The 15,908-nt window shown below is 42.5% G+C and overlaps 1 protein-coding gene across 1 annotated transcript; it reads right to left on the bottom strand.

The window, feature by feature from the left end:
• Positions 1-10,013: 10,013 nt before the first annotated feature.
• LOC4334573 (protein trichome birefringence-like 34) lies at positions 10,014-13,081 on the bottom strand. Its single transcript, NM_001418911.1, has 4 exons — positions 12,372-13,081; positions 11,525-11,696; positions 11,222-11,418; positions 10,014-10,696 (listed from the first exon to the last, which is right to left on the bottom strand). Exons 1-4 carry the CDS (start codon positions 12,857-12,859, stop codon positions 10,132-10,134), a joined length of 1,422 nt encoding a protein of 473 aa, NP_001405840.1. The 5' UTR covers positions 12,860-13,081; the 3' UTR covers positions 10,014-10,131.
• Positions 13,082-15,908: the final 2,827 nt, after the last annotated feature.

Raw genomic sequence — 15,908 nt, forward strand, 5'->3', positions numbered from 1 at the left:
GTTTAATTTTCAGTCTTTGCTTTTAGATGGCTAAAAACACGTATATAAAAGTTTTATTTACAAATTACTTTTCGTTTGCAAATATGTCGTTTAGTTTATTCTGCGAATAAGCGAAACGATGGCCATGGCAGTACTTTCCTCTCTCTCCGTTCACAAATACTACATGGGTACTACAGGATGGAACACATCCAGTACTACGTCTATTCTAAAAATACAAGAAGTTTTAGAGTTAAACATGGTATTAAAAAAGTTGATGAAATTTAATATTATAAAATAGAGTTTACGGGTGACAAATTTACTGTCACCACTATTGCTATATTTTATAAGATTATATGTTACCACTATTATTTTCTTTTATAAGAGTATATATTCCACTATTCATCAGTCATTGACTAGACAAATATCCTATAAAAAATTAGTACTTGGTCATACCACACATGATAAGCTAGGCTGATAAAGTTTTGAACAATATATTGACTCTGATGAGAGATGAAGTTAAAGGATATTGTCACACTGTGGTTGATGACGATAACCTGCAAAGACTAGTGGAGTCAGATGCGTGTTTTAGGTCATTCTTGGAGAGATGATCAGTACTTCCCTCACTGTAATGGCTCCATAACTCACTGTACCTTAGCAATGCTTCCTTTTTCAAGCCTGCTGTCAGTTCGGTAGATCGTGTTTTACTTTCGACTGGTACATTAACACAATAATTTTTTTGGATTTGCTAATATCATGCGACTGAAAATATTCAAAAAATGATCAAATCCTTATGGTTTTGTTGCCTTCGACTTTGCTTCACGATTCATGCTCCACAATCATCCCCTCTGGCTCCAGTAACCTAAATGCAGGGTGAGGAAGATGGGGAGAGGGTTGAGATGAAGGGACGTGAGGGCATTTGGGTAAATGGTTAGGTGATGGGAGACGTCAAGAAAAATAGTGACATAGAGAAATCTCCTTAGAGTGATACGGAAGCATAAAAAGATGGGATAGCGCCATGACCATTTTTGTTGTGGCAACGATAGCCATGGCGGTCGCCAGCAATCTCGCGTGCGGACGTTGAGGGAGGAGGCGCATTCATACATGCAAAACAAACTAGGTAATCCCTTAGTCTTATAAAAAACAAACCTAGTACGAGATATATATAATACATTCTAATACTATAATTTTAAACCAATCTGTTCAGATTCGTAGTATTAAGGTGTGTCACATCCGATACTATGTTAAGTTTTTATGGGACAGAGGGAGTACATTGCTCACGTGAGATGTGAAAGTGGTTGGGTGGGAGGTGGGGAGGAGTTGGGATTAATGTGTAGGAGTATATTGGAAGTGAGGTTAGATGTAACTTTTAACTAGAATTAGTGGCGGATCTAAAAGAAATAGTAATGTGGTCTGAGCAATATAGATAGAGTTACAGTCCCTCTTCCCATCTACATATGGTAAAAAATTTTAGTGGGAGCTCTCGTAGTCTTCACGCTAATAGTGGAGGCTCGATACCCCGCCGCCTCTATGTTGGATCCACCCCACACCAGATGGATGGGGAAACGGCTAAAATAGATGGCAATCCTATGTTTTTTCTCGTTTATGCAAAAATGCTAATGAGATTGCATTTTACATTTGAAAATCCTCATTCAACTTCACTTCTCGTTCAATTCAGACGAAAAACTTTAAGTGTTTATATTTTTCGATCCAGAGAGAGTAGTTAGGAATTTATTACCCAACAACTTTAGGAGAAAGAAACTGTATATAGTATGTAAAATTAGTTTTATTATTTTTTTTTAAAAAAATAAGGGATTTCTTTTGACTTTTCAAGGATTACAATCGTGGCCCTTTGTGCGGGGCACAGAAGGCTAGCTGGATCTGACGGCCGGGATACCATACGTGCATGCATGGAGATGGAGTACTCCTAGTACGTGACAGTGGGGTGATGGGCTTTTTGGGCCGCCGGACATGGGAACTTGCGCCTAGGTGGCCACTACTTCATGCATCCTCCCATGCAACGCACGCACACCACTGACACCGTACCAGAGCAAGTTCAATAGTATAGCCAACTACTAACTCTAATTCATCTATAGTCAATTTAATAGCTTATTCATACAATAGTTACATACTACACTATTAATACCTAGTCCCACCTGTCATAGACACACTGCGTATTGGAGTCCGTGCTACAGCTGGCTACAAATCTGTAGCCCGCTGCTCTTCTCTCTCCTGATTTATCTTCTTAAAATATGTTTGCAGCTGGCTTAGGGCAAGTACTATAATATCTCATATGTTGCCCCTAAGAATGTCACATTGGATTGGGTGATGAGGTGGAGGAGAGAAGTGGAGAGAGAGAAGATGAGCCACCCCTAAATCAAGAGACAACCTCCACACAAATTTTAAGAAGTGTGTTAAAGTATTAAAGATATTGGTATTTGTGTGTTAGAGGTGATACATTGTATGGGTTGACTCTTAGTTCGTAAGTGAATAAAATAGATAAATTTGGAGGTGTTAGTCACATTTACCATAGCACTTGCCCTTATAGCCTGCTATTGTACCTGCTCCTATGGAGTTGTAGCTGCTGCCACCTCCGTTGACCACCTGTCCTAGTAAACCAGCCAGCTGTTTTCTTTTTTACTCCACAGCTAGTACGAGCAGTACACTGATAAAAGCATTAGCAAGCTAGTAGCAGTACTAGCTGCTGTACACCTGAACTGTTGAACAGCTCTCCATATGAAAAAATGGCTTCACTACAAATTTGTTTTAACGAATTTGCTGCTCCTATAGTTCTCAGCATCTCAGTTGATTAAGGGGTTGTTTTGTTCACATAGTAATATTGCCAAGGGTTACTATAGTTTTTTTTTTCGGCTTGTCTAAGGTTAGGCGAACAAATTCGATACACTTTGGCTAGCAATCCACGACCTTATCACACTTTTCTAAGACGATGATGTGTGAGACCAAAGTGATAGAAAAAGAATCTCACCGCAAGTGTAGAAATGAACCAAACGCATAGCTAACTTAGTCAGAGCTACCTAAGTTGAGGTGTGGCAAAGCATAGCAACGTGTGGTTACAAACCATACAACCCCTAAAGTTGCCATGTCTAAGGTAAGATAGTTACCGTATTTGTGACGGAACACTATAAAATTTGGGGGAAAAAAGACACAACGAGCATGCAGAAACATGCATATCAAGTTATAGCAAGCCTATGGTTAGTAGAAAAGCAAACTCCAAGTAACCTAAGTACTCGTTGCATGCCTAAGCTTAGGTTGGTAAAACGTGGCCAAGAACCAAACAAGCCCTAAGATCTCCAAAAATCTCGCTCACCTGCTCTCTAACCGTCAAGAAGTCATCTTTAAGCTCCAGCAAAAGAGACCATAGAAGGCAATAGATCTTTAAGCTCTAGAGAGAAAAGAGAGGGAAGGTCGGCCAGGACTTATAGTGACAATGTCTTCTCCGGTGATGGCGCAATAGGTGACTGCCGCACTAGGTTTAGAATTTAGGGTCTGAGGGTGGACGTTGGGGTAAGAGGAGGGCTAGGGGAGGGGGAGGGCGGCACCGGATCGCTTGATCTCTCCCGCGCGAGCGGGAATGAGGGGAGGAGAAAAACAAATGAGCATATAAGGTTCACTCTTCACGTGTGAATCTCGATCTCGACCGTCTAAAAAGTGGCTTAAATTTTAGGGGTTTTACTAGACTGAAAACTAGAAATTAACCCCCTTTTGTTTTTCTTTACTGAATTTTTGCTATCTACTCCCTCATCCTAATATATCGCTACTTGTACCTAATTTTGTTTTAAAATTGGCTACTTCTATAATAGCAATGTTTATAGGTAAAACGATCTCTTTTAAGAGTAGGGGGCCGGAGTACTTACGGGTTATTTGTTCGGTCTTTTTTAGCACACTTATTATACTAGTAATGATGAGGTATTTCACGTAAATGCTTTCTATATTCTTTGTTCTCTAAAGAAATAAAGAAACATCCACTAGTCAATATCGTTTTACAAGGCACAAATAATAAGCATCAAAGCTCTCCATGGCGATCGATCACAGATTGCACTGCGAGCCTCCTCGGTAGGGAGGATGGATCGATTGGTTTTTCTTCTTGGCGTGGCATGGGATGGCCGCCTGGCTTGCTGCGCTGCTATGGCTAGTAGCTGCAGGATGCCTAGGTTCAGGGTACGCACTACGCAGGCTAGCTAGGGTAGGGTACCTGGCCGCCTTTACTGCACGCGAGATTGAGCCCTGCATTCGCAGTACCACTACTAGGCGCCACGAGCACAGTCGATCGTCAGTCGGAGACGGAGACGGAGACGGATGGATCGATCGCCATGGCTGCTTTCAACTCCACCACTATCTGCAATACCTGCAGCTGCGTGTGCGTGCTTGTCAGTCACTCGACTCTCCAGATCATATCTCCTCTTTCTTTCTGTGTGTTTTTGTGTGTGTGTGTGTAAAGGCATGGCAGTACAGGATCATTAGTTAAGCAGCCTGACATAGGGTCTCCCAAAGGCAGGACAAGGCAGCCGCCCAGGGTGGACGACGACGACGACGACGGACGGCCAGGTTGGTTGGTTTCTCTGCCAAAAGTTCCATTGCCTCGATGATCTCGCTTCCTATAGCTAGCTACTCCTAGACTACTCTCTCCCACACACTACTCCTCGACTTGAACAGTGTACTACTCCGGGCTCCGGCCACACACACGATCAAATGCAACGACGAAATAGACTTGGGCTAGCTAGCTCCGGCTACGTGTTGCCAAGTCTGATGGATGGATGGATGCCTCTCCTGGAGCGGCCAAACTCGTCAGGTTTACTGATTCCTAGGGCCTCAACTTGCGAGTTTCTAGTGCATGCACGACTGATTCATTGCACATGCCACTAAATTTAGTTATTTGGGTGTAAAGTTTTTAAAGTATACGGATATACATTTAAAGTATTAAACGTAGACTAATAACAAAACAAATTACAAATTTCGCTTGTAAATTGTGAGACAAATCTATTAAGCCTAATTAATCCATCATTGGCAAATGTTTACTGTAGCACTACATTGTCAAATCATGGTGTAATTAGGCTCAAAAGATTCGTCTCGTAATTTACATGTAAATTGTGCAATTGGTTTTTTTTTCACATTTAATGCTCCATGCATGTGTCCAAACATTTGATGTGACGGAAAAGTTGAAAGTTTGAAGGGAACTAAACACAGCTTAAGGCCTTGTTTAGATAAAAAAAATTGGCCAAAAACATCACATCAAATGTTTGACACATGCATGGGGCATTAAATGTGGGGAAAAAAATCAATTGCACAGTTTACATGTAAATTGCGAGACGAATCTTTTGAGCCTAATTACGCCATGATTTGACAGTGTGATACTAGAGTAAACATTTGCTAATGATAGATTAATTAGGCTTAATAAATTTGTCTCGCAGTTTACGAGCGGAATATGTAATTTGTTTTGTTATTACTGTGCATTTAATACTTCAAATGTATGTCCGTATACTTCAAAAACTTTACACCCAAAGAACTAAACACACCCTAATACTACTCCTAACACTACTACATGTATACTACTCTACTCCCTCCGTCCCATAAAAAACGAATCTAGGACCGGATGTGACATACTATAGTACAATAAATCTGTTGGACTATAATATGTCATATCCGGTCCTAGATTTGTTTTTTATGGGATGGAGGGATTATCAGGTAAATTAACAGTCCAAATCAAGAAGTTTAACATCATGTTTGGTTTGAGAATAATATTGGTTGTATTGGACTCATCCCTTTTTTTTAGATAAGATAGTCTTGTCTATGCATTTAACATGAGAGATATGATGGCCGCATGTCACCCCGAAAGAAAATCAGGTTGGATTACTCCGATAGTGATACTAGTTTTTTAGGGATCGGTCTAAACTAGATCTTAGAGTAATATTCGCTAACAAGAACCATCCCATTTCATCTACTCCCTCTGTCCCGAATATAATAAGTTTTAGAGTTGGACACGGTTATTAAGAAAATCGATAGAAGTGAATGATAGAGGATTGTGATTGGATGAGTTATGAAGTTAGGTGGGAAAAATAAATGGTGGAGGGTTGTGATTGGTTGGGAAGAGAATGTAGATGAAGAAGTTATTATATTCTGGGACAAATCCTGAGAGCTAAAAATTACTATATTTTAGGACGGAGGGTGTATGTCTAAACTAATTAAACATTGAAAAATAAGTTCGATCTAATCCAATTCATTCCATCCCTTTAACCAAATACACATCTAGAGTACTACTCCTATTCACAAAAGGTTTGTTTTTTTTTGAACCAGTCACTGTCATGTGTTTTTTTGTGTGTGTTTCAGGCGTGCATAAACTACGGTGAGTCCCAAGAAGAAGAAGAGATCAGGCGTGACAATATCGCACGTGATAACTTGGCTCTTAATTTTGATGGATAAACATCCACGCACAAAAACCTGATAAAAATAGATAATGCAGCCGTCGAGATCAGTTCATTAACATTGACACATTGTGAAAAGAATATTATCTGAAACACTAGTTTGAAGTGCAAGCAATGGATGGAGGGATTGCATGCCTTGTATTCTAAGCTGCATCCATCTATATATTAGTTCTTGTTTACTCGCATCTAAAAGTAGGTACAATAGCCGGCCATAAGCCAACTATAAACATATTTTAAGACGATAAAGATGAGAGAGAAGAACAGTGACCTATAGATTTGTAGCCAGCTACAGTACGGACTCTAAAAATACAATGTGAGTATGATAGGTGGAACCAGATATTAATATGTTTATAGGTAACTATTATATGGATTGTCTATTAGATTGACTATAGATGATTTCTAGCTAATAGATGACTATCCTATTAAACTTGTTCTAGCCTCACCTCCAACTCTCATCAATGCAGGCTCCTCGAAAACAAAAGTCTGTTTCTATAGATCGAAGTGGTCGTTTCCACTAATCCGCAGTGATAGATTAATAATTACTGCAACTCGTACAGTTGACTACTGAACAGATCGAGAACGAGAAATTTAAGTGTACTCGCTCCTCAAAGGACACGTGATTAATTTCAAATGCGTACTGTACTATTTTCAAATCTTTGAATCTGCGCCGTACGTACCTGACTCGGAAAAAAAGTTGGATCAAATTTCATCTTCTTTTTATTGTGCTTGCTGGGTTGTACAGGATATATTGAGGGAATAAGTTCATATGAGGTCCCTTAACTTTACACCGAGTCCGATTTTCGTCCCTGAATCACAATACCAGATACCATGGGTCTCTCAACTGTCAAAACCGATGTAGATGAGGTCCCTCAGCGGTTTAGATGGCGGTTTTGACTGATGTGACGCTGATGTGGCTAGTTTGACTTAGTCCTCATCGTATGTGGTGGTGATGTGGCACTTGGAAGCAAAATAAAAGGTCGGACCCACGTGTCAGTCATTAAAAATAGTGGGACCCACCCTGCTCTCTATCTCCCCCGCGCCGTCGTCCTTGTCCCTTCTCCCTCCCGGCCATTCTTCATCCTTCCTCGAGCTCCCTAGCCGGCCGGCGAGCGCGTGCGGAGAGGGAGAAGGGCGCCAGCCATCGGGTGGGGAGGCCGGCGAGCGTGCGTAGAGAGGGAGTAGGTGGGGAGGCCAACGAGCGGAACGGGTAGGCCGGCGAGCGCGCGGCGGCAGGCGAGAGAGCGGCGGCCGGAGCTGCACGACATCGCCCCCCCTCCTCCGGCGCCACCGCATCGATCTGCACGAGTTGCGGCGACGGCGAGCTCACAGCCGCGGGACACGGTCAGCGTGGCGCTGACGGGGCCCGGGACTCGAGCTCGCAGTCGCAGCCGCCGCTGCCCACTTCCCCAATCCCCTCCATATGCATCAAAGTTTTTGATATTCATGGCGTTCTGCTCTTGTTCTGGTGGATTGATTGATTGGTGTGCTAGTGCGGATGATTTGTGCAAAGACGACGCGAAGAACGCCCACCTGGTGTCTCTGGACGTCGCCGCGGAGAGGCTGCGGCTGTTCAAGGCCGACCTGCTCGACTACGGTAGCGTGGCGGCGGCCATCGCCGGCTGCGACGACGTCTTCCATGTGGCCTGCCCCGTGCTCCTCTCCGCCCCTAACCCAGGGGCACACATCTCTCTTTTTTCAGCAAAATAATTCCTTTTCTACTCCATTGACTGGTTCAAACTGTAGATTGCAGTTACTGAAAATCGACAAAAATCAACAGTTTCTACTAAAAATGATTTATCAAAACTGTTGATTTCTCAACAACCAGTAGTAGCTGAAGTCTGCAGAGTTGTAATTAAATCGTCATGTTCTTGTAGCTAAATGAATTGATGTTGCTGTAGGTTCATACACTTGCTGCTGCTGTAACGGGCACGACAAATGTGCGGAAGGCTTGTTCAGAAGCAAGGTTGGGACTTGGGAGGGTTGTGGTGGTGTCATATGTCTCTGCTGCGATGGTAAATCCTAACTGGCCTGAAGGCAAGGCTGTAGATGAAGATTGCAACTCGTGCAGATCGATGCGGCGGCGCAGCAGGAGTCTTCATCGGCGGCGGGGCCGAGGTCGTGCAGCTCTGGCCGCCGCTCCTTCCTCTCCCGTCGTGCGCACGCCGACCTACCCTCCCCGCCCAATGGCTGGCGCCCTCCGCACTTCTCCCCACCGGCGCCCTTCTCCCTCTCCATGCGCTCGCCGGCCAGCGAGGGAGCTCGAGGAAGGATGAAGAATGGCTGGGAGGGAGAAGGGAAAGGACGACGGCACGGTGAAGATAGAGAGCAGGGTGGGCCCACTGACATGTGGGTCCACTATTTTTTAGACTGACACATGGGTCCCACCTTTTATTTTGCTTCCAAGTACCACGTCACCGCCACATAGGACTAGGACTAAGTCAAACTAGCCACGTCAGCGCCACATCAGTTAAAACCGCCATCTAAACCACTGAGGGATCTCATCTACACCGGTTTTGATAGTTGAGGGACCCATTATATCTGGTATTGTGATTCAGGGATGAATATCGAACTCAGTGTAAAGTTAAGGGACCTTAGATGAACTTATTCCTATATTGAGTGGCGATCTGCTTTGTGGCAGATCACCTACCTGGTCCAAGCGTGTGACCTCCATTCGGGCCTCAGGCCCATTCAAGACTGAAACCTTCAGTTTTGTCAGTGCTTATTACTACTCCGGTCACACAAATGCAGAATGATTCAGTGAATTTTGGGTATGTACGTGGTACTACCTCAGTTTCAAAATATAAACATTTCGATCTAGAATTCAAAATTGTATCAGAATATAAGCATTTGTAGGACATTGATTTCAATACACATAAATCTATACATTTTCCAACCAACCGGATGCTTGGGAGGAAAATGTAAGCAATTCAGAATTCAAATAATGTTTGACCACTTTGCAAAAAGGTTAACCCTTTTATACAAACTACATTTTGCACAAAGGAAAGAAATGCGAATGTTGGTGAATTTTCAAGTCAAGCCTAAGGCTCTCCGCGCTAGAAAAAAAATAACTTCTGATTATAAATCTAGATATGGGAAACACTTCTAATCGCCTAGGTGGACATCCACCCATTTGTTGCATGTCAACTAAATGTGTATGAAAAAAATTCAAAAAATTTGACAAGATAGAATCATATGTAATATATCACCCCCACAAACATGCAAGTTCAAATTTGACTTCTACAAGTTGTAACAAAAATAAAAAATCAAACTCTGATTAGCATACGTATATTCGCAATTAATTTTGTTATTTTCGTTACAACTTATAAAAGTTGAATTTTAAGTTGCATGTTTGTGTAGTGATATATTATATATCAATTTATCTTGTAAATTTTTTTGAATTTTTTTCATGATCATTTAGTTGACATGCACTTAATGAGTGGACATCCACTTGAGTGTTTAGAATCCACCTTCGTCTAGATATATCTATTTCCAGATTTCGTGACTAAAAGTTGTTTTTTTTTCAGGGCAAAGAGATTACTATTAATTATTTTTTCTTAACCTTAGTAGTACTATACTAAACAATCTAGAAATGTTTGTGTTTTGAAAGTGACGGAATACTTATCAATTGTTGGAGGATTTACATTTGTTTTTTTGAAAGCATACAAGAAGAGAAAAAAATATATCAAAAAGGAGATGCGATATGAGGTCTCATGGCTCATGAGACGATGTGTGCGTAGAGGAGCTGGTTCCAGACGTCGGGGACGCCGGGGAGGCACCAGTGGATGCAGTCGGCGTAGCTGCTGGGGTTGCGCCGCTGCTCGTCGGTGACGGGGTCCCAGTACCGGCGGTGCACCGACGGGTGCGCGTCCTTGCGCCGCTCCGACAGCCGCGTCACGTTGATCAGCCGCACCGCCACGCTGCGCTCCCCGAGCCGCCGCGCCTCCGCCTCCACCGCCCTCGCGAACGCCATGTCCGTCCCGCTTGTCCCCCTGTACTCCTCCGCCGCGATCGGCTCCGTCTCGCCGTAGCACCCGTGGTTTCCGCCGGCGGCGGCGGCGGCGGCGTCCTCCCACTCGTCGGAGCGGAGGTGCGTCGGCGACATGGTCATGAAGAAGAGCTGGGTGCGGGCGCGGTCGACGTGGAACTCCATCCAGTCGGCCCACGTCCTCACCGCCAGCTCGTACGCGCGCAGGCTGTCAATCACCTTGGACACCGCGTACTCGTCCCCTTCCTCCGCCGCCGCCGCCACCACCGCCGCCGGATTGTCAAACGACCCCCACCTGCAGCAAGAACGCGTCCGTCAGCGAGAGCGAGGTGATCAACTGCATCCATGGATCGATGCAAGCTTGCTACTAGCTACTCTCTCTCTTTCGTGTCTGTAAAGTTTGACTAACTCTATATAAAAAAAGTAGTCCTCTCTCTGTTCTTGATTGTACTGTTTGACCATTCATCTTATTAAAAAATTTAGAATTATTATTTATTTTTTTGACTTATTTTATTATCTAAAGTGCTTTAAGCACAATTTTTTATTTTTTATATTTATACAATTTTTTTAACCATACGAGTGGTCAAACAGTACAAATAAAATGTCAAAATCTCTTATATTATAGAACGGATGGAGTAATATTTACAACATCAGAATAGTTTCATTAAATCTATAATTAAATAATTTTCATAATATATTAGTTTTATGTTAAAATTATTACTAGTTTTTTCTACAAAATTAGTTAAAATTATAGTAGTTTAACTTTGACCAAAGACAAAACGTCTTATAATTTAAGACGGAGAGAGTAGCTAAAACTCACAGGACTTTCATGGCGGGACGCTGCCACCAGAGGTAGGAGTTGAAGACGAGGACGTCGGCGTTGGTCCAGTGGGCGGCGTGCTTGTTGATGGAGGCGGCGCGGACGGTCCGGTCGGCGACGCGGTGGCGCAGCGGGTGGTCGGAGTTGGACTCCACCAGCAACGGCGACCAGTAGAAATCCACCGACGCGTTGTACTCCTGCACGCGCGCCATTGTATTTTATCGTCTCAAATCACGCATATGAAACTCGTACATAATATGGGCAAAATTCAGTAGTATTTTGGAATCGTTCAGTTATATTTACGTGAATTTTGAAGGTGGTGAGAGATCGGGAGGAGTTGATTGAGGTGTGGAGTTCAGGGGCGCCGGTGTCGATGAGGCAGAGCATGGAAGCCCACTGGTTGCGGTTCAGCGAGTCGCCCACGAACACCAGCCGCTTGTTCCTTAGCTTCCCCAGAAACTTCTCCGCGTCAAACCTATAAGTTGAGTACGTATAATGCAGTTTAAGTCCAGTCTGTTTAAGATTTATATTTGGACACACACACAGTAGTAAAAAAATGAATTCGGCCATAATTATCCAAACATGAAAATGACAGTTCTTGAGTAGTACTAGGACTGTAGGGGTTTCAGATTATTTCTACTGACTCACTAGTCACTACACAACCAATTAAACTAGTACTCATACTATCTCCGTTCCAGATTAATAGTCGCTTTGACTTTTTTCTTGTAGCGTTTGACCATTCATTTTATTTGAAAAATTAGTGCAAATATAAAAATGGAGAAGTGATACTTAAAGTACTTTTTATAATAAAGCAAATCATAAAAAAAAATAATTTCATAATTTCTTGAATAAGACGAAAGATCAAAATTATAAAAAAAACTTAAAGTTACAAGTATTCTGGGAAGTATATTTTAAGTTACGTGTATTTTAATTTACCCCAAATGAGCATCATCTCGATCTCTACGTACTTAATTAAATTTGAGTTGTTAGGAAACTGCAGTGTGCTTCTAGCTACCAACATGCATCTACATGATCCAGTTGATGAACAACCGGCAGACTATTTTTGTTCATCACGCCAAGATCTACTACAATGTACACACTACGTACGTATACGTACGATGTGTGCAACGTATAGTATACGTATACGTACCTAGGAAGGTCGCAGCCATGGGGTTGCCACCTCCAATGCTGGTACCGGAGGTCCGTCCTCCCGTACTTCTCGCACGCCGACTGCTCCGACATCACCCTGCACGCGCTCTCCCTGTACAGCGGGTACGCCGCCTCGTCGTACACCCACCTCCCGGAGAAGAGGTCGCACTCGCCGCCGCCGGACGACGACGACGACGGGAGCTTTATTGACGCCGGCGGTGGAAGCGGCGGCGCGTGAGGCGTCTCGGCGGGGTCGCCGTTCTTGGTGGTGGCGGAGACGGCGAGGGCGACGAGGAGGAGCAGCAGGAGCAGCACGAGCGAGCTGAAGTGGCTCCGGAGGCTGACGCTGACGCCCCACGCCCTCGTCGCCTTCTTCGCAGCTGCAGCCTCGCCCGCCGCCCGCCACGCGTACTCCTCGAGGCTCCCCCCCTCGCCGCCGGTGACATTGCTCCGGTTCTTCCGCGGCGGAGTGCTCCCGGTCGTCGTCATCGACGACGACGACGACGAAGAAGAAACTAATTCAGTCGTGAATTCGATCGGTGGCGCGCGCGAACGGTTTGTTTGCTCACTGGCACGCGAGATCGCGATCAAATACAAATAGCTCGCGTGCAGCTGCATGCATGGGAGAGTGGGGAGTAGGTTCAGCTCAGTGGTCAGTGCAGTGTTTCAGCGTGCTGTCCATCGCTTACAGCACAAGTATCCCTTTGATTAGGTGAGAGAGTACGTTCTTGCTGCCTATACAACTGGCCTCGTTTTGGTGCACCTAAACTTCGTCAACGAATCAAATCAACGTAGAAATAGTTGCTATTGGGCATTGGCACATGGCATATTTGCACATTTGAAGAAATTATAGTACTAATATCGTACTGATGGAGAAGACCTGAGAAGTGATTCTGACGAATAAACAACTAGTGGATTGGATGGAGCCGGGAAACGATCGGAAAGCTAATTACTATTGGCACATCGCATATTTGTACATTTGAAGAAATTATAGTACTAATATCGTAGTGATGGAGAATAGCTGAGAAGTGATTCTGACGACTAAACAACTAGCGGATTGGATGGAGTCGGGATGAAAACGGTCGGAAACGATTGGAAAATCGTCTCAACCTTTTTTTTTTTGGAAATGGAATTAAAAATGGTAAAGTTAGAAACGAAAATAAAATCGGAAATATAAAAAAGGGAAACAGAATAATATGGACGGAAACATGTCGGTACAAATCGAAAACTGGTAACAAATACGAAAACATTAAACTATAAAAAATATATTTAACTTTGTGTAACTATGTAATACATATAAATAACTTCAAGTTTATACTATATAAATTACAAATTAACTCTATTTTAACCATGCACTCAAGTTATGGATTTAATTAAAGAGTCAATTTGTCTCTAAATTGCGGGTAAAATAGCGACATACTCTATAATATCGACATATTTAGAAATACGGTAATTACTATATTATAAGAAACGGTAATCTCCACAAGAATACAGTAAATACGGAAATGATCGGTACAACATCAAAACCATTTTAATTTTTATTTATATTTTTTTACCATTTCTATTTTTATTTCGGTCGATTACCATTTCCATATGGCTCGGTCGGTACAAAATCAGAAACGAATATCGGTCGACCGAAAATTTTCGTTACTGTTTTGGAATTCACATTACCGTTTTCACCCTTGGATGGAGGGTATTTAGCTTTCTGTCTGAAGAAAATCTGTTGATTACTACTACTGGTGTTGTACTTGATTTGTAAAGTGAAAATTAATTTCTTGATGTCTTGCAAGTAAAGGTTTTTGCGGGAATTGGGGCAAGTAGGAGTAGTATATATGTGGAGCAGATGACCAATTACCAACATCGTTTGGTGAAGGTTCCATGATTCTAACAAAGGTCAATAGTACACATACTTGCCCTACAAACTAGTGCTAACTACAGAGATTGATTAGATTAATAGAGCTACTAATGAAACTTTAAGTTTGGTTTTCAGGGATTATGTCTGTGGAGTGTCATATCCGACTAGTTAGAGGAACAGTTGGTCACGCCTTTTGTCAGGTACACACTAGTACCCTGAAAATGTGCTCTTTCAGTTCTTTCTTTCTTATCACTTTTGTAAGTTACTTTCATTAGCAAAACTGACAGTCTAATTTCAAATACTCCTTACGTATTTCTCTCTTCTGTTGATGTTGCTTAAAACTCTGAAGTTCCAAAGAAGTGTACGCATGTCAGCCTGAATGCCCGATAGTCTGCACTTGGAACATTTTTTTTTCTCAGAATGGATGACACCAATATGTTTCAATCTACCAGACTACCAGGCCTTATCTGTATTAATTCCGAGTTCTCAAGCAAAATTTTCAAGGTTGAACTTATGATAACTGATAGCACAAAACTTTTGGTATTGATCAGCACTAAAGCAAGCATGACAAATAGGCAACTCTTGCTTGACGATAGAACTGAAACCTTAATCAAATCAAACAATTTGATGTCTTACTTCGCTTCTAAGTCTGAGGAAAGAAAAACTTAACGAACACAAAAGTTCACGAGATGATATTGACCATCAAACCCATAGAGAGAGGGTGTATAACCTACCCGTTGCATAACATAGACCTGAACAGTTGTTCTTGTCTGCTGAAATCGACATTACTTGGGACTTGGACACTTGGTAGCAGATAGCACATAACTGTCGAATACTCAACTGAATTTCATGAGATAGAAGTTCCTTCTCCAGCCTGTAAGGTCATCTTTCTGCATACTACTAATTCTCGAAAAGTGATAGGAGCAGAGAATCAGACTCTTGAAACAGCCAGATATAGGTGTTTGTAAGTTGCAACTCCTTTTAGTTGTCCAGCACATAGTACTAAATTAAGGTTGGAAAAATGAAGCATAATACTTTTATCTGATTGAGGAAAAAAATGAGATAAATTTAACCTCCAAATCCAAGAATGAGCGTCTTAAACATTAACTGCATTTCAAAACGGCCCAAATAAAATCTATAGATTTGGGCCTCACAAAACCTATTTCATGAGCACACTATCCTCGCTTGACCTTACTGAAATCTAATTGGGTTTTCCTTTTCTGATAGCAATCCCTGGATTGCATTTGTTTAATTTACTTTAATTTCAGTAGCAAAACTCTGATCTGTTGGTGTTTGCTTAAACTCTGATGAATAAATTTGTCTTATCTGAAGGACTAACTATGGAGTTCTGAACTGGTATATATGTATGCCAGCCTGACAGACTACGGTTGGAACAGGTTGTTTTCAGAATGGATGAATATGTTTTGGCCTATCTGTATTCCGACTTCTCAAGCAAATTTGTCAAGGTTGTACTTATGACATTGATCAGCACTAGAGCAAGCGCCCCACAAACAAACAATTCTAACTTGACTGCACAACTGAAACCTGAATCAAATAGAATAGATGGATATCTTCCTTTTCCTTCTAAATGGAGGCCAGAAAAACTTGCTGAACACAAAAGTTCAGAAGAAGGCATCCCGTTGTTCATATCATATCGATCTACTATACTCGATCTTAACTGAA

The sequence above is a fragment of the Oryza sativa genome, chromosome 3 (genome assembly GCF_034140825.1).
Source record: "Oryza sativa Japonica Group chromosome 3, ASM3414082v1".
Lineage (NCBI taxonomy): Eukaryota > Viridiplantae > Streptophyta > Magnoliopsida > Poales > Poaceae > Oryza > Oryza sativa.

Excerpts from the sequence above, each read along its gene's own strand:
- LOC4334573 (NM_001418911.1), bottom strand. The coding sequence starts at position 12,859 with ATGACGACGACCGGGAGCACTCCGCCGCGGAAGAACCGGAGCAATGTC. Across the intron at positions 11,419-11,524 it reads TCACCACCTTCAAAATTCAC|GAGTACAACGCGTCGGTGGA; the intron begins GTAAATATAACT and ends GCGCGCGTGCAG. Across the intron at positions 10,697-11,221 it reads CGTCCCGCCATGAAAGTCCT|GTGGGGGTCGTTTGACAATC; the intron begins GTGAGTTTTAGC and ends TTCTTGCTGCAG.